This window comes from Labrus mixtus, chromosome 2 (assembly GCF_963584025.1).
Source record: "Labrus mixtus chromosome 2, fLabMix1.1, whole genome shotgun sequence".
Classification (NCBI taxonomy): domain Eukaryota; kingdom Metazoa; phylum Chordata; class Actinopteri; order Labriformes; family Labridae; genus Labrus; species Labrus mixtus.
In genome coordinates, this window is record NC_083613.1 from 35713798 (window position 1) to 35736353 (window position 22556).

At 46.4% G+C, this 22556-nt stretch overlaps 2 protein-coding genes across 4 annotated transcripts in view; one reads left to right on the forward strand and one right to left on the reverse strand.

Moving 5' to 3' along the window:
* On the reverse strand, positions 1 to 14789 carry zgc:172076. Of its 3 annotated transcripts, none has more exons than XM_061063971.1 (9): positions 14646 to 14789; positions 14131 to 14177; positions 13284 to 13482; positions 4924 to 5081; positions 4341 to 4473; positions 4115 to 4268; positions 2574 to 2697; positions 2307 to 2496; positions 1 to 676 (listed from the first exon to the last, which is right to left on the reverse strand). In XM_061063971.1, exons 1-9 carry the CDS (start codon positions 14659 to 14661, stop codon positions 516 to 518), a joined length of 1182 nt encoding a protein of 393 aa, XP_060919954.1. In that variant the 5' UTR covers positions 14662 to 14789; the 3' UTR covers positions 1 to 515. The 3 variants fall into 3 exon arrangements, with proteins under 3 accessions (XP_060919954.1, XP_060919963.1, XP_060919974.1); XM_061063980.1 differs by lacking the exon at positions 14646 to 14789 and adding an exon at positions 14298 to 14629; XM_061063991.1 differs by lacking the exon at positions 14131 to 14177 and having other exon boundaries at positions 14646 to 14750.
* Positions 13323 to 22556, forward strand: part of LOC132993934 (NLR family CARD domain-containing protein 3-like) — a 12152-nt gene continuing 2918 nt past the window's right edge. The window contains exons 1-6 of the mRNA XM_061063930.1: positions 13323 to 13430; positions 17326 to 17396; positions 18479 to 18604; positions 18731 to 18784; positions 19478 to 21227; positions 21305 to 21478. Coding sequence (XP_060919913.1) covers positions 17354 to 17396; positions 18479 to 18604; positions 18731 to 18784; positions 19478 to 21227; positions 21305 to 21478 — 2147 coding nt within the window. The 5' untranslated portion in view covers positions 13323 to 13430; positions 17326 to 17353. The remainder of the gene's footprint in view (positions 13431 to 17325; positions 17397 to 18478; positions 18605 to 18730; positions 18785 to 19477; positions 21228 to 21304; positions 21479 to 22556) is intronic.

Consider the following 22556-nt stretch of genomic DNA (forward strand, 5'->3'; position numbering starts at 1 on the left):
AATAAAAGACTCTACAAGGTTCAGATCTGTTGATGTTTGTACAGTTTTAGACGTATATCGTATCATCTTGCGCTGTCGGGCGTGATTCTGTTATTACCTCGTGACTCCAGCTGTCCGGAGCCGCTGCTCCGTGCTGCGCTCTGAGAATGCCGTCTGTGGGAGGAGCCGTAACGGAGCGGAGCGGTAACGCACACGTATCTGGTGGAAGTTCTGTGTGATTCCGTGGTGTGGAGGTCTCTGGCTGTCCCGGGTCAGGGTCTAACCCGGACTCCCCTTGTACTGTTTGTTGTAGCACTTAAAGAAACGTTGAAGAGGAGAGCAGCAGACGTCCTGTGTAGCCATGACGGATTCATTTCAAATAAAAACACTCAAATTAACCCTTTCAGCTCGAGTTGTTTTTTAATCACAAAGTGAAGGTCAGTAAAATGGACGAGGTCATCACCAGCCACTCTACGTCATTTACTTTCATCTGATCGGTCGGTTTGCCTCCTCACGCCAGCCCGTCACCTCCAGATCTACTTTTGCGTAGGGACGAGGTCATCGATGTCCCCGCCCCCCTCCAGCCGCTTCTCCATGGCGACGAGCAGTTTGACGCCGTCCACAACCAGCTGGGTCAGTCCCACCTCGCTCACGCCAAAGGTCGACACGTTGCTCACACGATACAGCACCGGGGATTCTGGGAAATGGGAAAGACAAGTTTGAATGAAAGCAGAACTTTTTCAAACAGTAAAGCTTCCCAACGATCGGACTCACGATGTCGTTAAGAACGACGTAAACCAATTCTTTTTTAATTTCACATTTCAAAATAAGTTTTCTTGAGCTTTTATTTTGAATTCTTGTACCGTCTTAAAGTCTTCATGGAGCTGAACTCAGAGTCTCTGTAACTGAAGCGGGATCGATCCAATCACAAGAAAGAAGGCGGGACATAGCGTTGGGATGAATTTGATTGGATCGTTAGCTTTGGCTAAGCTTTGTGATTGGTCGGTTTATTCGTAAATGCCCTGAGTGCAGAGTCATCAGACATACTAGTAGAAATAATCTGCTGACGTTTTATTGAAATATATTTTTATAAATGAACATTTCTAGTTTGCAGCTGCGTAACGTTAAGTTTGAACAGATGCGGGGGACATGAGGCAGCCATCTTGTAGAGGAGGTCACCCTGCAGCAGCGTGCGTCTGCTGCAGACTGAGAGTTGTAAACTATGGAGTCAGAGCGCCCCCTGCTGGACATGTTCCTTATAGTGCTGGGCGATATATCGTGAAGCTCGATTCGATCGATATTTAATTAATCCTTGATATGGAAAAGGGAACATCGATTTTATTTTTTAAACTACTTAAAAGTTTTCTTGTGATATTTCGTTGCTCCGCGAGATTTCCGTGGCAGCGCTTGTTGCGCGGAGACGAAAGGGCGGAGGAGACTTCACTCCTGCCGCTGAGTAGCCTCGCTCTTATAAGCGACCAACACGGAGGAGAAAGAGAAAGACGCGAGCGAGGCCGAATTACTTCCAAAAAAAGTTCTCATAACGGAGGGCTGGACATTATAACTGTCCCGCTGGCCCGGATGAATGATTGACAGAGTCCAGCTGTCCCTCCCGCGAGCGCGTTCACTACACTCGAGTTGTTCACTCACACAGATCTTAGCAGGTTTTCTCTGATAAAACACACGTTTGGTAAAACAGTTTTAAAACCATCAGATCTCGACAAAAGCCGAGTTTAAATCAGCATTCAAAGAAAACAAATCACCAGAAGAGTGGAGAGCGACAGCAGGACGGAAACAGAGAAAAGTTTGATCCACAGTGACAGACAGCTGGAGGAGCTGGAACACGTTAAAGTTAAAGACTAGATCCTGGTAAAGATCAAAGTTATTCACAAAACATGTTAGCCCTTAAGAGAGCTCCTAAAGTAAAGATGTAAGGATGAAGAGTTTCTCACAGAGAAGAAAGAAGGAGAGATTCCAGATCTATCACAGCCTCATATTAATATCAGATTAAGTAGACTCTTACAGTTAGCAGCATGGTGAATAAACATGAGCACATAAATATAAGAAAAATACACAATATGTTTATAATTAGAGCTCAATTAATTTAATAAAAGTTGTAATTGACTTTTGCATCAGAATGGTTCAAGAGTAAATTGGTGACTGTTATTTTTGGAAACAAAAGTAATGTAAACATCGAGTCATATTGAATATCGACAAAAAAATATTGTGATATCAAATTTAGGCCATATCGCCCAGCACTAGTTCCTTACAGACAGATTTCAGATGGATCAGATAAACCCTGTGATGGGTCGGGGGTCTCTCAGTACCTGTCCCGTCCATACTGAGCCTCAGTCTCTTCAGGACGTCCTCCACGCGTCTGTGTCGGGGGAGGTGTTGTAGTCTGAGCTGGACTCTGATCCTCAGACCCGTCCCCACGTCAGCCGGGGAGCTCGTCACCCAGCCCAGCTGCTGCTTCCAGATGAACGGGTGTTTGAGCGCTCTGTAGACGGCGTCCAGCTGCAGCATGAAGCAGAAACAGGTTTCATGATGTGATCAGAGGACGCTCGTCCAGACACTGAGACCCCCCCCTTCACCTTCTGCAGGTTCATACAGACGGTCCTAAAAGCCTCGGCCATGTTGGCGTCGCCTCGCGTCGACACAAGCTTCAGGTGGTCCTCCATGTTGATCCAGACCACCAGGCTGCCATCTTCGCTTACCCTGCAGCAAAGGATCATGGGATATCACACGTATTACAAGACAGATCAAAATCTGTGTGAGAAAGTCGTTCTCTTGACACCGACCAGACCTTCAGAACTCAGGACTTCCTGGTGGTCTGCTGCTGTGGTTCACGTTTTAAATAGTTGAACATGTCAGTAGTGTTTCCTGTGTTATTTTGTAGTTCTTGCCTGTAGTGTTTCCTGTGTTATTTTGTAGTTCTTGCCTGTAGTGTTTCCTGTGTAATTTTGTAGTTGTCTGTAGTGTTTCTTGTGTTATTTTGTAGTTCTTGTCTGTAGCGTTTCCTGTTTTATTTTGTAGTTCTTGCCTGTAGTGTTTCCTGTTTTATTTTGTAGTTCTTGCCCGTAGTGTTTCCTGTTTTATTTTGTAGTTCTTGCCAGTAGTGTTTCCTGTGTTATTTTGTAGTTCTTGTCTGTAGTGTTTCCTGTGTAATTTTGTAGTTCTTGTCTGTAGTGTTTCTTGTGTTTTTTTGTAGTTCTTGTCTGTAGTGTTTCTTGTGTTTTTTTGTAGTTCTTGTCTGTAGTGTTTCCTGTGTTATTTTGTAGTTCTTGTCTGTAGTGTTTCCTGTGTAATTTTGTAGTTCTTGTCTGTAGTGTTTCTTGTGTTTTTTTGTAGTTCTTGCCTGTAGTGTTTCCTGTGTAATTTTGTAGTTCTTGTCTGTAGTGTTTCTTGTGTTTTTTTGTAGTTCTTGTCTGTAGTGTTTCCTGTTTTATTTTGTAGTTCTTGTCTGTAGTGTTATTTTGTAGTTCTTGCCTGTAGTGTTTCCTGTTTTATTTTGTAGTTCTTGCCTGTAGTGTTTCTTGTGTTATTTTGTAGTTCTTGTCTGTAGTGTTTCCTTTTTTATTTTGTAGTTCTTGCCCGTAGTGTTTCCTGTTTTATTTTGTAGTTCTTGCCTGTAGTGTTTCCTGTCTTATTTTGTAGTTCTTCTCTGTAGTGTTTCCTGTTATTTTGTAGTTCTTGTCTGTAGTGTTTCCTGTCTTATTTTGTAGTTCTTGCCTGTAGTGTTTCCTGTTTTATTTTGTAGTTCTTGCCAGTAGTGTTTCCTGTGTTATTTTGTAGTTCTTGTCTGTAGTGTTTCCTGTGCAATTTTGTAGTTCTTGTCTGTAGTGTTTCTTGTGTTTTTTTGTAGTTCTTGTCTGTAGTGTTTCCTGTTTTATTTTGTAGTTCTTGTCTGTAGTGTTTCCTGTGTTATTTTGTAGTTCTTGTCTGTAGTGTTTCTTGTGTTATTTTGTAGTTCTTGTCTGTAGTGTTATTTTGTAGTTCTTGTCTGTAGTGTTTCCTGTCTTATTTTGTAGTTCTTGTCTGTAGTGCTTCCTGTTTTATTTTGTAGTTCTTGCTATTCTCTGGTTTAAAACTAAACCGTGGTAACTCTTAAATGAAATACTCAAACCGGACTCACCACACAGCCCTGGCGTCGGGCCAGTCCCGGGCCACGCCGGTCCGGAGCTGGGAGGTAGACGGGGGGTTCAGGTTCAGCTCCCTCTCCTGCTCCTGGTTCAGGTCCTCCAGAGAGAGGAGGCGACCCGGGTGCTGGTCCTGCAGCTGCTGCAGAGCTGAAAGGATCCCTTACTGTTATCAGACTCACTGCATACACCAAACTGCAATAAATCACAGGCCTGCAGTACCTCTGCTGGCCAGTGAGAGGAGCTGTCTGCGCTCTCCTCGACTGCAGTGTGTTGGAAAGCTGAAGTCTTCAACGCCTCGAATGACGCTCACCTCACAGCTGACCACGTACGACCTGTCCAAGTCATCGCCCCCCTCAAACACAAACAGACACAAAGGGGTTCTTCAAATCATCGACCACCAGCAGCTTTAAGGCTCTACTTAAATTTATAAAGACATTTATTCTAATGAGGATCGTGATGGACGCCGACATCGTGAACTGGTGATGTCATTTGGAGACATGCGCTGCCCAGCTTCCTCCAACCAAAACGCACATTATGTCCAATTGTATTTTTACATCCAAATGTCTAAATTAATTTAAAATGTTAGATTTCGTTCATTATCTCAAATAGAAATTCTTCATTTTACAGTTCAGACGGGACGTGGTCATGACCGACTGTCCCATCTGGTAACATGGAGGAGGAAGGGTTAATGACCTGTACTGCAGCCAGCCAGCAGGGGGAGCTCTAAATGTTTTGGCTTCACCGTCAGGCAGCACATTCTTTCAGATGTGTGAACAGGATGCATCCCTAGCTGTCTGACTACCTTCAAGTTGTCGTAGTTGAAGTCGTTCTCCGGCGTCTGGCTGGTGACCTTGTGTCCGTGAAACGCCTCGATCACTCGGTCAAAGAAGTCACAGAACAGGACGTAGGACTGAGCGTCTCCAGCGACACAACCAACAGATACAGGACCCGACCAATCACCTTCCAGATCCAAAACAAGATAAATGGACACATCAGACACAGACTGAGTATAAGAGATGGACGTCTGCAACAGGAAAATGATCCCATACAGAAGGGCCTTAAATATGTATTCTCTCTAATGTCCAGCAGGGGGCAGAAAGCAGTCTGTTTAAAAGTCTATGATGTTCCTGTCAGCTGATTCATTCCCTCAGTAAACTTTTCCATAACCTGTTCAGGGTCTCAATCTCTAGTTTCAAGTCTTCTTCATCAAAGCATGAAGTCTATTTAGTAAATTATGGTCGACTTAGAGTCAAGAGGGGGAGGGGTTAGGGGCGGGGCTACCTTTGATGGACAAGTGGCTACAACATTGGCCCTTCAATTAGGATAAATGCGTTATTAAAGTCTTTATATGTGATTTTTCACACTTAAATGTAATAGAAATCAAATATATCCTCTGACATCACTCTGACATCACCCTGACATCATCCCGACATCACCCTGACATCACTCTGAAATCACCCTGACATCACCCTGACATCACCCTAAAATCACCCTGACATCACTCTGACATCACCCTGACATCACCCCGACATGGCTCTGACATCACCCTGACATCACTCTGAAATCACCCTGACATCACCCTAAAATCACCCTGACATCACTCTGACATCACTCTGACATCACCCTGACATCACTCTGACATCACCCTGACATCACCCCGACATGGCTCTGAAATCACCCTGACATCACCCCGACATGGCTCTGACATCACTCTGACATCACCCCGACATGGCTCTGACATCACTCTGACATCACCCTGACATCACTCTGAAATCACCCTGACATCACTCTGACATCACCCTGACATCACCCTGACATCACCCCGACATGGCTCTGACATCACCCTGACATCACTCTGACATCACTTTGACATCACTCTGAAATCACCCTGACATCACCCTGACATCACTCTGACATCACCCCGACATGGCTCTGACATCACCCTGACATCACTCTGACATCACCCTGACATCAGCCTGACATCGCTCTGACATCACCCCGACATGGCTCTGACATTACCCTGACATCACCCCGACATGGCTCTGAAATCACCCTGACATCACCCTGACATCACCCTGACATCACTCTGACATCACCCTGACATCACCCTGACATCAGCCTGACATCACCCCGACATGGCTCTGAACTCACCCTGACATCACTCTGACATCACCCTGACATCACTCTGACATCACCCTGACATCACCCTGACATCACTCTGACATCACTCTGACATCACCCTGACATCACCCCGACATCACCCTGACATCAGCCTGACATCGCTCTGACAAAAAACCCCCCGACATGGCTCTGACATCACCCTGACATCACCCTGAAATCACCCTGACATCACCCTGACATCACTCTGACATCACTCTGACATCACCCTGACATCACTCTGACAGCACTCTGACATCACCCTGACATCACCCCGACATCACCCTGACATCAGCCTGACATCGCTTTGACAAAAAAAACCCCGACATGGCTCTGACATCACCCTGACATCACTCTGAAATCACCCTGACATCACCCTGACATCACTCTGACATCACCCTGACATCACCCTGACATCACTCTGACATCACCCTGACATCACCCTGACATCACTCTGACATCACCCTGACATCACCCCGACATCACTTTGACATCACCCTGACATCACTCTGACATCAATTTGACATCACCCTGACATCACTCTGACATCACTTTGACATCACTCTGACATCACCCTGACATCACCCTGACATCACCCCGACATGGCTCTGACATCACCCTGACATCACCCCGACATGGCTCTGACATCACCCTGACATCACTCTGAAATCACCCTGACATCACCCTAAAATCACCCTGACATCACTCTGACATCACTCTGACATCACTCTGACATCACCCTGACATCACCCCGACATGGCTCTGAAATCACCCTGACATCACCCCGACATGGCTCTGACATCACTCTGACATCACCCCGACATGGCTCTGACATCACTCTGACATCACCCTGACATCACTCTGAAATCACCCTGACATCACTCTGACATCACCCTGACATCACCCTGACATCACCCCGACATGGCTCTGACATCACCCTGACATCACTCTGACATCACTCTGAAATCACCCTGACATCACCCTGACATCACTCTGACATCACCCCGACATGGCTCTGACATCACCCTGACATCACTCTGACATCACCCTGACATCAGCCTGACATCGCTCTGACATCACCCCGACATGGCTCTGACATTACCCTGACATCACCCCGACATGGCTCTGAAATCACCCTGACATCACCCTGACATCACCCTGACATCACTCTGACATCACCCTGACATCACCCTGACATCAGCCTGACATCACCCCGACATGGCTCTGAAATCACCCTGACATCACTCTGACATCACCCTGACATCACTCTGACATCACCCTGACATCACCCTGACATCACTCTGACATCACTCTGACATCACCCTGACATCACTCTGACAGCACTCTGACATCACCCTGACATCACCCCGACATCACCCTGACATCAGCCTGACATCGCTTTGACAAAAAAAACCCCGACATGGCTCTGACATCACCCTGACATCACCCTGACATCACTCTGACATCACCCTGACATCACCCTGACATCACTCTGACATCACCCTGACATCACCCTGACATCACTCTGACATCACCCTGACATCACCCCGACATCACTTTGACATCACCCTGACATCACTCTGACATCAATTTGACATCACCCTGACATCACTCTGACATCACTTTGACATCACTCTGACATCACCCTGACATCACCCTGACATCACCCCGACATGGCTCTGACATCACCCCGACATCACTCTGACATCACTTTGACATCACCCTGACATCACTCTGACATCACCCTGACATCACCCTGACATCACCCCGACATGGCTCTGACATCACCCTGACATCACTCTGACATCACTTTGACATCACCCTGACATCACTCTGACATCACCCTGACATCACCCTGACATCACCCCGACATGGCTCTGACATCACCCTGACATCACTCTGACATCACCCTGACATCACTTTGACATCACCCTGACATCACTCTGACATCACCCTGACATCACTCTGACATCACTTTGACATCACCCTGACATCACCCTGACATCACCCCGACATGGCTCTGACATCACTCTGAAATCACCCTGACATCACCCTGACATCACTCTGACATCACCCCGACATGGCTCTGACATCACCCTGACATCACTCTGACATCACCCTGACATCAGCCTGACATCGCTCTGACATCACCCCGACATGGCTCTGACATTACCCTGACATCACCCCGACATGGCTCTGAAATCACCCTGACATCACCCTGACATCACCCTGACATCACTCTGACATCACCCTGACATCACCCTGACATCAGCCTGACATCACCCCGACATGGCTCTGAACTCACCCTGACATCACTCTGACATCACCCTGACATCACTCTGACATCACCCTGACATCACCCTGACATCACTCTGACATCACTCTGACATCACCCTGACATCACCCCGACATCACCCTGACATCAGCCTGACATCGCTCTGACAAAAAACCCCCCGACATGGCTCTGACATCACCCTGACATCACCCTGAAATCACCCTGACATCACCCTGACATCACTCTGACATCACTCTGACATCACCCTGACATCACTCTGACAGCACTCTGACATCACCCTGACATCACCCCGACATCACCCTGACATCAGCCTGACATCGCTTTGACAAAAAAAACCCCGACATGGCTCTGACATCACCCTGACATCACTCTGAAATCACCCTGACATCACCCTGACATCACTCTGACATCACCCTGACATCACCCTGACATCACTCTGACATCACCCTGACATCACCCTGACATCACTCTGACATCACCCTGACATCACCCCGACATCACTTTGACATCACCCTGACATCACTCTGACATCAATTTGACATCACCCTGACATCACTCTGACATCACTTTGACATCACTCTGACATCACCCTGACATCACCCTGACATCACCCCGACATGGCTCTGACATCACCCTGACATCACCCCGACATGGCTCTGACATCACCCTGACATCACTCTGAAATCACCCTGACATCACCCTAAAATCACCCTGACATCACTCTGACATCACTCTGACATCACTCTGACATCACCCTGACATCACCCCGACATGGCTCTGAAATCACCCTGACATCACCCCGACATGGCTCTGACATCACTCTGACATCACCCCGACATGGCTCTGACATCACTCTGACATCACCCTGACATCACTCTGAAATCACCCTGACATCACTCTGACATCACCCTGACATCACCCTGACATCACCCCGACATGGCTCTGACATCACCCTGACATCACTCTGACATCACTCTGAAATCACCCTGACATCACCCTGACATCACTCTGACATCACCCCGACATGGCTCTGACATCACCCTGACATCACTCTGACATCACCCTGACATCAGCCTGACATCGCTCTGACATCACCCCGACATGGCTCTGACATTACCCTGACATCACCCCGACATGGCTCTGAAATCACCCTGACATCACCCTGACATCACCCTGACATCACTCTGACATCACCCTGACATCACCCTGACATCAGCCTGACATCACCCCGACATGGCTCTGAAATCACCCTGACATCACTCTGACATCACCCTGACATCACTCTGACATCACCCTGACATCACCCTGACATCACTCTGACATCACTCTGACATCACCCTGACATCACTCTGACAGCACTCTGACATCACCCTGACATCACCCCGACATCACCCTGACATCAGCCTGACATCGCTTTGACAAAAAAAACCCCGACATGGCTCTGACATCACCCTGACATCACCCTGACATCACTCTGACATCACCCTGACATCACCCTGACATCACTCTGACATCACCCTGACATCACCCTGACATCACTCTGACATCACCCTGACATCACCCCGACATCACTTTGACATCACCCTGACATCACTCTGACATCAATTTGACATCACCCTGACATCACTCTGACATCACTTTGACATCACTCTGACATCACCCTGACATCACCCTGACATCACCCCGACATGGCTCTGACATCACCCCGACATCACTCTGACATCACTTTGACATCACCCTGACATCACTCTGACATCACCCTGACATCACCCTGACATCACCCCGACATGGCTCTGACATCACCCTGACATCACTCTGACATCACTTTGACATCACCCTGACATCACTCTGACATCACCCTGACATCACCCTGACATCACCCCGACATGGCTCTGACATCACCCTGACATCACTCTGACATCACCCTGACATCACTTTGACATCACCCTGACATCACTCTGACATCACCCTGACATCACTCTGACATCACTTTGACATCACCCTGACATCACCCTGACATCACCCCGACATGGCTCTGACATCACCCTGACATCACTCTGACATCACCCTGACATCACTCTGACATCACTCTGACATCACCCTGACATCACTCTGACATCACTTTGACATCACCCTGACATCACTCTGACATCACCCTGACGTCACTCTGACATCACCCTGACATCACTTTGACATCACCCTGACATCACTTTGACATCACCCTGACATCACTTTGACATCACCCCGACATCACTCTGACATCACCCTGACATCACTTTGACATCACCCTTACATCACTCTGACATCACCCTGACATCACCCTGACATCACTTTGACATCACCCTGCATCACTTTGACATCACCCTGACATCACTCTGACATCACCCTGACATCACTCTGACATCACCCTGACATCACCCTGACATCACTTTGACATCACCCTGACATCACTCTGACATCACTCTGACATCACCCTGACATCACTCTGACATCACTTTGACATCACCCTGACATCACTCTGACATCACTTTGACATCACTTTGACATCACCCTGACATCACTCTGACATCACCCTGACATCACTCTGACATCACCCTGACATCACCCTGACATCACTTTGACATCACCCTGACATCACTCTGACATCACTCTGACATCACCCTGACATCACTCTGACATCACCCTGACATCACTCTGACATCACTTTGACATCACTCTGACATCACCCTGACATCACCCTGACATCACCCCGACATGGCTCTGACATCACCCTGACATCACCCCGACATGGCTCTGACATCACCCTGACATCACTCTGAAATCACCCTGACATCACCCTAAAATCACCCTGACATCACTCTGACATCACTCTGACATCACCCTGACATCACTCTGACATCACCCTGACATCACCCCGACATGGCTCTGAAATCACCCTGACATCACCCCGACATGGCTCTGACATCACTCTGACATCACCCCGACATGGCTCTGACATCACTCTGACATCACCCTGACATCACTCTGAAATCACCCTGACATCACTCTGACATCACCCTGACATCACCCTGACATGGCTCTGACATCACCCTGACATCACTCTGACATCACTCTGAAATCACCCTGACATCACCCTGACATCACTCTGACATCACCCCGACATGGCTCTGACATCACCCTGACATCACTCTGACATCACCCTGACATCAGCCTGACATCGCTCTGACATCACCCCGACATGGCTCTGACATTACCCTGACATCACCCCGACATGGCTCTGAAATCACCCTGACATCACCCTGACATCACCCTGACATCACTCTGACATCACCCTGACATCACCCTGACATCAGCCTGACATCACCCCGACATGGCTCTGAAATCACCCTGACATCACTCTGACATCACCCTGACATCACTCTGACATCACCCTGACATCACCCTGACATCACTCTGACATCACTCTGACATCACCCTGACATCACTCTGACATCACTCTGACATCACCCTGACATCACCCCGACATCACCCTGACATCAGCCTGACATCGCTTTGACAAAAAAAACCCCGACATGGCTCTGACATCACCCTGACATCACCCTGACATCACTCTGACATCACCCTGACATCACCCTGACATCACTCTGACATCACCCTGACATCACCCTGACATCACTCTGACATCACCCTGACATCACCCCGACATCACTTTGACATCACCCTGACATCACTCTGACATCAATTTGACATCACCCTGACATCACTCTGACATCACTTTGACATCACTCTGACATCACCCTGACATCACCCTGACATCACCCCGACATGGCTCTGACATCACCCCGACATCACTCTGACATCACTTTGACATCACCCTGACATCACTCTGACATCACCCTGACATCACCCTGACATCACCCCGACATGGCTCTGACATCACCCTGACATCACTCTGACATCACTTTGACATCACCCTGACATCACTCTGACATCACCCTGACATCACCCTGACATCACCCCGACATGGCTCTGACATCACCCTGACATCACTCTGACATCACCCTGACATCACTTTGACATCACCCTGACATCACTCTGACATCACCCTGACATCACTCTGACATCACTTTGACATCACCCTGACATCACCCTGACATCACCCCGACATGGCTCTGACATCACCCTGACATCACTCTGACATCACCCTGACATCACTCTGACATCACTCTGACATCACCCTGACATCACTCTGACATCACTTTGACATCACCCTGACATCACTCTGACATCACCCTGACGTCACTCTGACATCACCCTGACATCACTTTGACATCACCCTGACATCACTTTGACATCACCCTGACATCACTTTGACATCACCCCGACATCACTCTGACATCACCCTGACATCACTTTGACATCACCCTTACATCACTCTGACATCACCCTGACATCACCCTGACATCACTTTGACATCACCCTGCATCACTTTGACATCACCCTGACATCACTCTGACATCACCCTGACATCACTCTGACATCACCCTGACATCACCCTGACATCACTTTGACATCACCCTGACATCACTCTGACATCACTCTGACATCACCCTGACATCACTCTGACATCACTTTGACATCACCCTGACATCACTCTGACATCACTTTGACATCACCCTGACATCACTCTGACATCACTCTGACATCACCTGGTTCCTCGAGTCCGGGGCGGATGACATCATCAAAGATGACTCCACTCCGGGTGCAGCGGTAAAACTGTCGGCGGTACATGGCGGGCGTGAGGATCCGTCCCATCCAGGTGGAGTTCCTGCACAGGTCGGGGAACTCGTCGTCAGGTGAGCCTCTCCTCAGGTGGAACTGAGACATGGGGTCGGGGGGTACCAAACTCTGGGCATACAGGAAGTGGTCATCTTTTTAATGATGGGCATCTTAATAATGCTTAGCTTCGCTTCAGTGTTAGCTCCAGTGTTAGCTGTAGAGTTAGCTCCAGCGTTAGCTTCAGTATTAGCTGTAGAGTTAGCTCCACTGTTAGCTTCAGTGTTAGCTGTAGAGTTAGTTTCAGTGTTAGCTCCAGTGTTAGCTGTAGAGTTAGCTCCAGTGTTAGCTGTAGAGTTAGCTCCAGCGTTAGCTCCGGTATTAGCTGTAGAGTTAGCTCCAGTGTTAGCTTTAGTATTAGCTGTAGAGTTAGTTTCAGTGTTAGCTTTAGTATTAGCTGTAGAGTTAGTTTCAGTGTTAGCTCCAGTATTAGCTGTAGAGTTAGCTCCAGCGTTAGCTTTAGTATTAGCTGTAGAGTTAGTTTCAGCGTTAGCTTCAGTATTAGCTGTAGAGTTAGTTTCAGTGTTAGCTTCAGTATTAGCTGTAGAATTAGTTTCAGTGTTAGCTTCAGTATTAGCTGTAGAGTTAGTTTCAGTGTTAGCTTCAGTATTAGCTGTAGAGTTAGTTTCAGTGTTAGCTTCAGTATTAGCTGTAGAGTTAGCTCCAGCATTAGCTTTAGTAGCTTTAATCTGTGATGTCGAGCAGGATCTCAAGGTTTACCTCCAGAATGGGCCGGTACCTCGTCTCTTTAGGAAAAACAACCGGAGCTGCAACAAAAGTTCATATCTGAAAATCTGTTTTCTAACACGGCTCCTTTAAAAACGACGGACACACATGTTTTATGTATTTAAAGAAAATATTCTGCAGATTAAAAAAGATCTGTAGACCCATTTGAATCCCAGGCGTGTTGTCGTTCACCGGCTGCTACTGAACACTACTATAATATAGAATAGAGGATTATTACAGGAATATCAGTGTTTCTGTGAGTTAGCGTTCTAAAAAGATTAAAGAGCAGAAAAGATAAAGATTGTGATCACAGAAATAACAGAAGATAGAAACACTCCTCAGAGTTCTGTATCTGAGTCCTGATGGATTATCTACGTTTAGATAAAGGCTGCCAGACGCAGCGTGTTGATGTTAAAACGCAGCTCGTTCAGTCGATTCTGTTAAAAGACAAACGTCGGCATGTGACAGTTGGCGAGTGAAAAATGGAGGCATGCAGACAAAAGACTCACGTTTGACCTTCCACATGTCAGCAGAACAAAGACTCTAAGAATAAATGTTCAGGGGTGAGCGGATCATCGTCCTGCAGCCTGCGGGGGTCAGATTACTGTCCAAACAATGTCAGCTGTTTATAACCACACACACACACACACACACTCAGACCTTCATCACTGGGACCGTCCTGCAGGTCGACTGAACGTTGACCTCTAGTGTTCACTCAGGGGGGCGGTGTGTTCAGACCTGCTGGGATTTAACGTGATTCATGAATCGTGTTTTTGAAGCCTGTTGTTTGTCACGTTTATCGTCTTCATCTTGTTTCTGGAGCCAGAAGAAGCTCCGCCCCTCCTCTTTAGAAATCCCTGGAGATGTTATTGATCTTGATGGTAAATATTGGAGATGCTTTTGAAAAGTGGAGAGAGGTTAGAACACAGAAAGGTTTACAGACCCGTGCAGAGCTGGATAAACACTGAAGCTTCAGAGTCCACCACATGGTGACCTGAGTGAGCATGGACTCTAGAGAGAGGGGGGGGGGGGGGGACAGCTCTCTATGATGTTTAGAATTTAGACTGCAGTACCCATTTTAAACACTAGGTGTCAGAGGTACATACTGCTCCTTTAAGCATATCATTTCAGGGGGCACTGGTGGCGTAGCAGTTAGTGCGTACAGAGGCTATTGTTCTCAAAGTGGACAGCAGGGTTCAAATCCGACCTGTAGCTCCTTGTGGCTCTCCCTGATTTTCAACCCTAACCGTCGTCCTATCGCCACAATTAAAGAGACAGTATGTAGATTCCACCACCAGGGGGCTCTCAATCAATACTCAATACTACAAAAGATGAAGGCGAGCGGGAGTTCTCTCCACTACTCCCCTCCCCCCCTCCAACCAATGAAAAACGACTTCCATGTTGACTGTTGCAAAGACGACCGGGTGAAAGCGACCTGAGGAAGAGAATATGTTTACAGACGAGTTAGTGTATCAGAGTTTAATCTACCTGACGTTTTTATCACAGCAGCGGCTCAGGTGTTCTGGTTCTACCCGTAGCAGCGGCTCAGGTGTCCTGGTTCTACCCGTAGCAGCAGGTCAGGTGTTATGGTTCTACCTGTAGCAGCAGGTCAGGTGTTCTGGTTCTACCCGTAGCAGCGGCTCAGGTGTCCTGGTTCTACCCGTAGCAGCAGGTCAGGTGTTATGGTTCTACATGTAGCAGCGGCTCAGGTGTTCTGGTTCTACCCGTAGCAGCGGCTCAGGTGTCCTGGTTCTACCCGTAGCAGCAGGTCAGGTGTTATGGTTCTACCTGTAGCAGCAGGTCAGGTGTTCTGGTTCTACCCGTAGCAGCGGCTCAGGTGTTATGGTTCTACATGTAGCAGCGGCTCAGGTGTTCTGGTTCTACCCGTAGCAGCGGCTCAGGTGTCCTGGTTCTACCCGTAGCAGCAGGTCAGGTGTTATGGTTCTACCTGTAGCAGCAGGTCAGGTGTTCTGGTTCTACCCGTAGCAGCGGCTCAGGTGTCCTGGTTCTACCCGTAGCAGCAGGTCAGGTGTTATGGTTCTACCTGTAGCAGCAGGTCAGGTGTTATGGTTCTACATGTAGCAGCGGCTCAGGTGTCCTGGTTCTACCTGTAGCAGCAGGTCAGGTGTTATGGTTCTACCTGTAGCAGCAGGTCAGGTGTTATGGTTCTACATGTAGCAGCGGCTCAGGTGTTCTGGTTCTACCTGTAGCAGCCCCTCTTTCCTCTCCCACTCTGCACCTGAGTATCCCGTTTATCTCTGTCATATATCGCTCGTGTTGGCTCAAAACTTATAGTTCTGTGTGAACTGCTGCTGTTGTGTTTTAGCCTCATGCTAACCTCTGTTGTGTTTTAGCCTCATGCTAACCTCTGTGTTTTGTTAGCCTCATGCTAACCTCTGTGTTATTTTAGCCTCATGCTAACCTCTATGTCTTAGCCTCATGCTAACCTCTGTTGTGTTTTAGCCTCATGCTAACCTCTGTGTTTTGTTAGCCTCATGCTAACCTCTGTGTTGTTTTAGCCTAATGCTAACCTCTGTGTTTTGTTAGCCTCATGCTAACCTCTGTGTTTTGTTAGCCTCATGCTAACCTCTGTGTTGTTTTAGCCTCATGCTAACCTCTGTGTTGTTTTAGCCTCATGCTAACCTCTGTGTTTTGTTAGCCTCATGCTAACCTCTGTGTTTTGTTAGCCTCATGCTAACCTCTGTGTTGTTTTAGCCTCATGCTAACCTCTGTGTTTTGTTAGCCTCATGCTAACCTCTGTGTTTTGTTAGCCTCATGCTAACCTCTGTGTTTTGTTAGCCTCATGCTAACCTCTGTGTTTTGTTAGCCTCATGCTAACCTCTGTGTTGTTTTAGCCTCATGCTAACCAAAAACAATCTTGAACATCTAATGTCCCACATTTATCATAAAGTTTGTGATGGTAATAAATAGTGAAAATATCCATCTTTAAATAAACATAGTAGTAATGTGGTCGTAAAGCCAAAATATCTGATCACTGAATAATAGTGGTCATCGCTATGACATAATGATTTTCCTAGCCAATCAGGGCACAGGAGGGCGGGATTAAGCAGAGCTCTGATCTGAACAAAAAGTTCACTTCCTGTTTTGTGTGTCATCAAACTGCCGGAGAATAAAGACCTATGAGGGGGAAGTGTTATTAAAATTATCTCTGATTCTTTGTTCTTAAAGTCAGAGAAGCCGGGTGAAGAGGAGCAGGATGTGGAACCGCATTTCTCAATATCTGTTTCCACAACAGAGCGGTAAGATTACACACGACTTCTCCTAAACTACTTCAAATCAAACGTTCACAACATTCACTGAGAGGCTTTATGTGAATTACACCTGACGTGTACAAACCTGTTTGTTTTCAGTTTTACCAGCATGAACCAGTCTGTCAGAGCAGTTTTAGATTTTAACTCTATGGCGTCACAACTTGAAGTCTTATCGCTTCTGTTGTTAGGGCTTTTCTCTTTAGTATTGAGCACTGCTGTCACTTCATCATGTTTGTCCTGTGCTGTTGTTTGTGTGTTAAAGGAGGCCGACTCACTCACTGCAAACTAAATCTACCTATGGGTACAAATATAGTTACCTTACCTTAAAGGGATACTTCACCCATTTGCATGAAGCTTTCTCAAAGGATTTTCTGATAAGAAAAATTAACGGCTTCCATTGTTGACATGACCAGTTACCTGCAGGTTAAAAGTCAGACTTTAATCTCGATCTAAATGGTCAAAGTCCAAACAGGTCTGTTTGAAATACAGGTTGTAACCAAGCAGCAACCTCCACTGTTGAAACATGAAGCCAATGAGGAAGTGTAAAATCCTGCAGTTCCTGGAGTGTCCACTAGAGGCTGGCTGCAGAAGCACAGGAAGTCACATACACACCCATTCTAAAAGCGGGGGGTGAATGTTTTGATGACTCATCAGTTTTGATTTGATGAAGGATAAGAGTTATTCACAATGAGGCGTGTAGCTGACCTGATTGACAGGTGGGCGCGGTGTAACGGTTTGTCAGGAGGTTTAAAACCCGCCTCAGCTCCAGCTCTCAGCCTGTCGTTAGGTTGACTGAAAGTTAGACTGAGACAGCATTTCCAGCATGGAGACCGCCATCGATGGGACTCCAGCGCCCCCTGCAGGGACAGACGGGGGACGTCACTCAGACTTCAAACTTTAATATTTACAGTCTGTGGTTGTAACACTGTTAATGTGGGAAAGTAGAGGGGTGGATCATTATGAAACATTGTTAACTTCTTCATTCTTATTGAGTTGTACCCTCTCACAGAGTTCAGGTTATTATTTAATTGTTCATCATCTCATTTCTAAATACTTTATGTCTCAATCAGCCGAAACTCGGAGGGAAGCCGGAGGTAGTACATGCACTGCCCAGACTGGAAGCGCCATCCTCACGCCTCAGTTCAGCGGTGCTCAACGAGATGTTCAAATTACCTCTAATGTATACTATCAACACGGTAGATGTTTCCTCGAACTTAATACATCTAATAAATACCTTCTTCATGTTTGTCTTCTTGATTTCAACATATTCACTGCAATGATGGTAAATGTTTTGTATAATTTAAAAAATGTTTCTGTTTCAGTCCCGTCTCATGCTGAGCCAAAAGACACTACAGCTGATCCTCCAGACAATAAAGGTACTGTTAAACGGATTCTACAATCATTTGATCGACGATTGATAAAAGCTACATGAACTTATCAAAGGAAATCTTCCCAATACCAAGGCAGGATCAAGTCTAGATTTGTCATGATTTTGGTCTAGGTTTTGGAAGGGATGTACTTAAGCCGGTAACTGATAATGACCTGCTCCTAATGACCTTTCATCTGCATAACAGTGAAACTGTATGGAGTGTTTCCTCATAATATTTCCCAGAGGAAGCATATATAATGTAAAGAGAATTGGTCCAAGCACTGAACCTTGTGGGACTCCATGGCAAACTTTAGTGTGCATAGAGGACTCATCATTAACATGTACAAACTGAGATCGGCCTGATAAGTAGGATTCAAACCAACTTAAAGCAGTCCCTGTAATTCCAAGCAAATGCTCCAGTCTGTACAACAGGATCCGATGGTCAGTGGTGTCAAAAGCAGCACTAAGATCTAACAAGACGAGCACAGAGAGAAGTCCCCTGTCTGAAGCTATAAGTAGTTCAGTCAGGTACACTTTGTCAAGAAGGATACTTTGACACAGTTATCTATATTTGGCGGTATGGCTCTGTCTGGGATCTCCCTGTCTACAATGTTTAGAATTTGGACTGCAGTACCTATTTTAAACACCAGGTGCTCAAAGCTGTATTTGATAACTAACCATGTTTTCATTCCTTTTTCAGAATATATCCAAAAGTGCCAAGCTGAACTTAAATCTTTCCTTGAAAAAGAAACAATGAATTTGTTTCAAGGCACAGAGGAAGATGAACCGACTCCTTTAGACAAAATCTATACTGAGCTTTTCATCACCAAAGGAGGCGGTGGGGAGGTTAATACCGAACATGAAGTGATTGAATTAGGACGTAAAAGGTGTAAGGAGACCAAAATCAACCTCAATGACATTTTTCAACCTTTACCAAACGAACACTACCCGCCTCAGAGAGTTCTGACAGCAGGAATCGCTGGCATCGGAAAAACTGTCTCTGTGCTCAAGTTCACTCAGGACTGGGCGAGAAAGGAAGCCAACCACACTACTCACTTTCTATTTCTATTTACGTTCAGGGAGTTGAATTTAATCAAAGATGAGAAATGGAGTGTCATGACGTTAATTGCCCACTATTTTGTAGAAGTGAAGGATTTGAAAGCCTCGGACTACGATGGTTTAAAGGTTTTGTTCATCTTTGACGGCCTGGACGAAAGCAAACTCCCTCTGGACTTCAAGAATAACAAGGTGTGCCGCAGTGTTACAGAACTCACGACAGTGGACGTCCTGCTAACTAACTTAATCACAGGGAAACTAATGTGCAAAGCCTCGGTCTGGATCACCAGCCGACCAGCAGCATCTGCAAGGATTCCCCCTAATTCCATCGACAGGGTGACGGAGGTACGAGGCTTTAATGACGAGCAGAAAGAGGAGTACTTTCAGAAGAAGGTAAGTGACAAAGATATGGCTCAGAAGATCTTAGACCATCTTCAGTCAAAGCCCTTGAGAAGTCTCTACATCATGTGCCACATCCCCGTCTTCTGCTGGATTTCCGCCACGGTTCTCCAGAGTCTCCTGACAGAAACTCACACAGGTGAGCTACCCAAGTCTGTGACTGAAATGTACACACACTTCCTGATCGTCCAGGCAAAGATGACTCGCAAGAAGAATTATGAGGACAGAGAGGCAGACAAAGTGATGATCATGAAGTTGGGAAAGCTGGCTTTTGAACAGCTGCAGGAGGGAAACGTGATCTTTGATGAAAACCACTTAAAAAGCTGTCAAATTGAGCTGACACACGCTGCAGTTTATTCCGGAGTTTGTACCCAGATCATCAAAAAAGAATGTGGTCTTCACAAAAAAGAAATGTACTGTTTTATTCATTTAAGTGTTCAGGAATTTCTTGCAGCTCTGTATGTCTTAGAGACCTTTATCGATAGTGGAGAAAATCTACTTCCCAGCCAGACAGACATGAAAAGGAAAAGAAAACTCCCAATCACCTTCCTTCACAAGAAGGCAGTGGATATGGCTTTAGCCAACAACAAAGGACAGTGGGACTTGTTCCTGCGCTTCCTGCTTGGTCTGTCTCAGGATGAAAATCAGAAGCTGATACAGAAAGTATTTGGATTTAAAGAAGGACGTCCATGGAACAACGAGGAGACAATCAACCACATCCATGAGAAGATCAAGAAACTGTCTTACGCTGACCAGAGTATCAATCTGTTCCACTGTTTGAATGAGCTGGGGGACCAGTCTCTGGTCCAGCAAGTCCAGAACTACCAGAGCTCAGGAGATGTTAGTAAAATGTTACCTGCTCATTGGTCAGCTCTGGCCTATCTGCTGCTGGTGTCCAATGAAGACTTGGATCTCTTTGACCTGAAGAAGTACTGTAAATCAGATGACGTTCTGCAGAGGCTCCTGCCTGTGCTCAAAGTCTCAAAGATAGCCTCGTAAGTATTGAGCCTCACCAAATCAAACTGCTGTAAAACTCTGGTTGTGTTAACTGAACATTGTTTTTTTCCGTTAGGTTGAGTGACTGTAAGCTGGCTGGTAGATGTTGTCGGTTAATTTCATCAGTTCTCAGCCTTAAGTCCTGTTGCCTGGAGGAGCTAGACCTGAGCAGAAATAATCTTCAAGACTCTGGAATGAGGCTGCTCGCTTACGGTCTGAGAAGTCCAAACTGCAAACTCCAGAAGCTCAGGTAAGAACATCCAGGAACACCATGACTTGTGTACTTTTACAGGTCTATTGGACAAAGGTCCCCAGAACCAAAAGGAACAGGGACTTCTCTTCAAGGAAATAAATGTCCCTAAAGGCCCTGACACATCAAGCAGACGGAAAGAACTAGTGGCGACGAAGGCCACCTGTGGTGTCGGAGCACAACGCCTTTTGTCTCGACCAAAAAGTTTCACTTGAACACACCGCAAAGACTACAGCCGACAGCCAACCACCACGTATGTTCTGCATATGCATGAGAGTCAATACCTCTCCATGCCAGCAGGGGGCAGTAGTCTGTAATCGTCATTCCAAAAGGTGAAACCTGAAGAGGACGAGGAAGAACGCAGATAAATAAACCATTGTTGTGATACGAGAAGACAATTTTCTCACGGCTGTCGCTCAACACTCGTAATAAACTTCTAATGGAGAATAATGTCTGATAAAAAGGTGAAAATGGCGCTGGCATTGTCAGCCCATAATCTTTTATTAGTGGAACAAGAAGAGAAGAGATGCTTCCGTATTTCTTCTCGTGCACTGGCTCTCCTGTTTCGCTTATCTGAACAGCCAATCAGAGAGATTCCTACCCCCAACCACGCCGATGACGGCTCACGGAGATTCAACATGTGGACCGACGGACCGACGGTCTCCTTGGTGTGTCAGGGCCTTAAGGCCCGTAGTTGTCAGTGTTTCCACCGCTGCTTGAACTCCTGGGAAGATTTTGCAAATCAGGCTGTTTTGCTTTGCAAAATGGATTCATTGGTTAACACTGGAATGGAGATGCTGTGTTTAGTGTGTCATTAGAACGGAAAGAGGAATCCAATGAAAACGTTAGAAGAATTAAACTGCTTACCTCACATCCCTTCATTTCACCAAACACCTAGGAAACACCTTTTATGAAGATTCATTTCAGTTAATTTCTTAAAGTTAATATTGGGGGAAAGTATTTTTGTTGATTTTGACATTTATATTTAAGAATAAATTGAAATTGTTGATTTTTGAGGGATCATTTTGAAATTGGATTTCTGAAAAAGATCACCAAAGTTAGAATATACATATATATT

What these genes read in the sequence shown, in the direction of transcription:
- zgc:172076 (XM_061063971.1), bottom strand. An exon ending in TCAACTACGACAACTTGAAG is followed by an intron (nt 4,474 to 4,923) that starts GTAGTCAGACAG and finishes TTTGTGTTTGAG; the next exon opens with GGGGGCGATGACTTGGACAG. An exon ending in CCCGACGCCAGGGCTGTGTG is followed by an intron (nt 2,698 to 4,114) that starts GTGAGTCCGGTT and finishes CCTTTGCTGCAG; the next exon opens with GGTAAGCGAAGATGGCAGCC.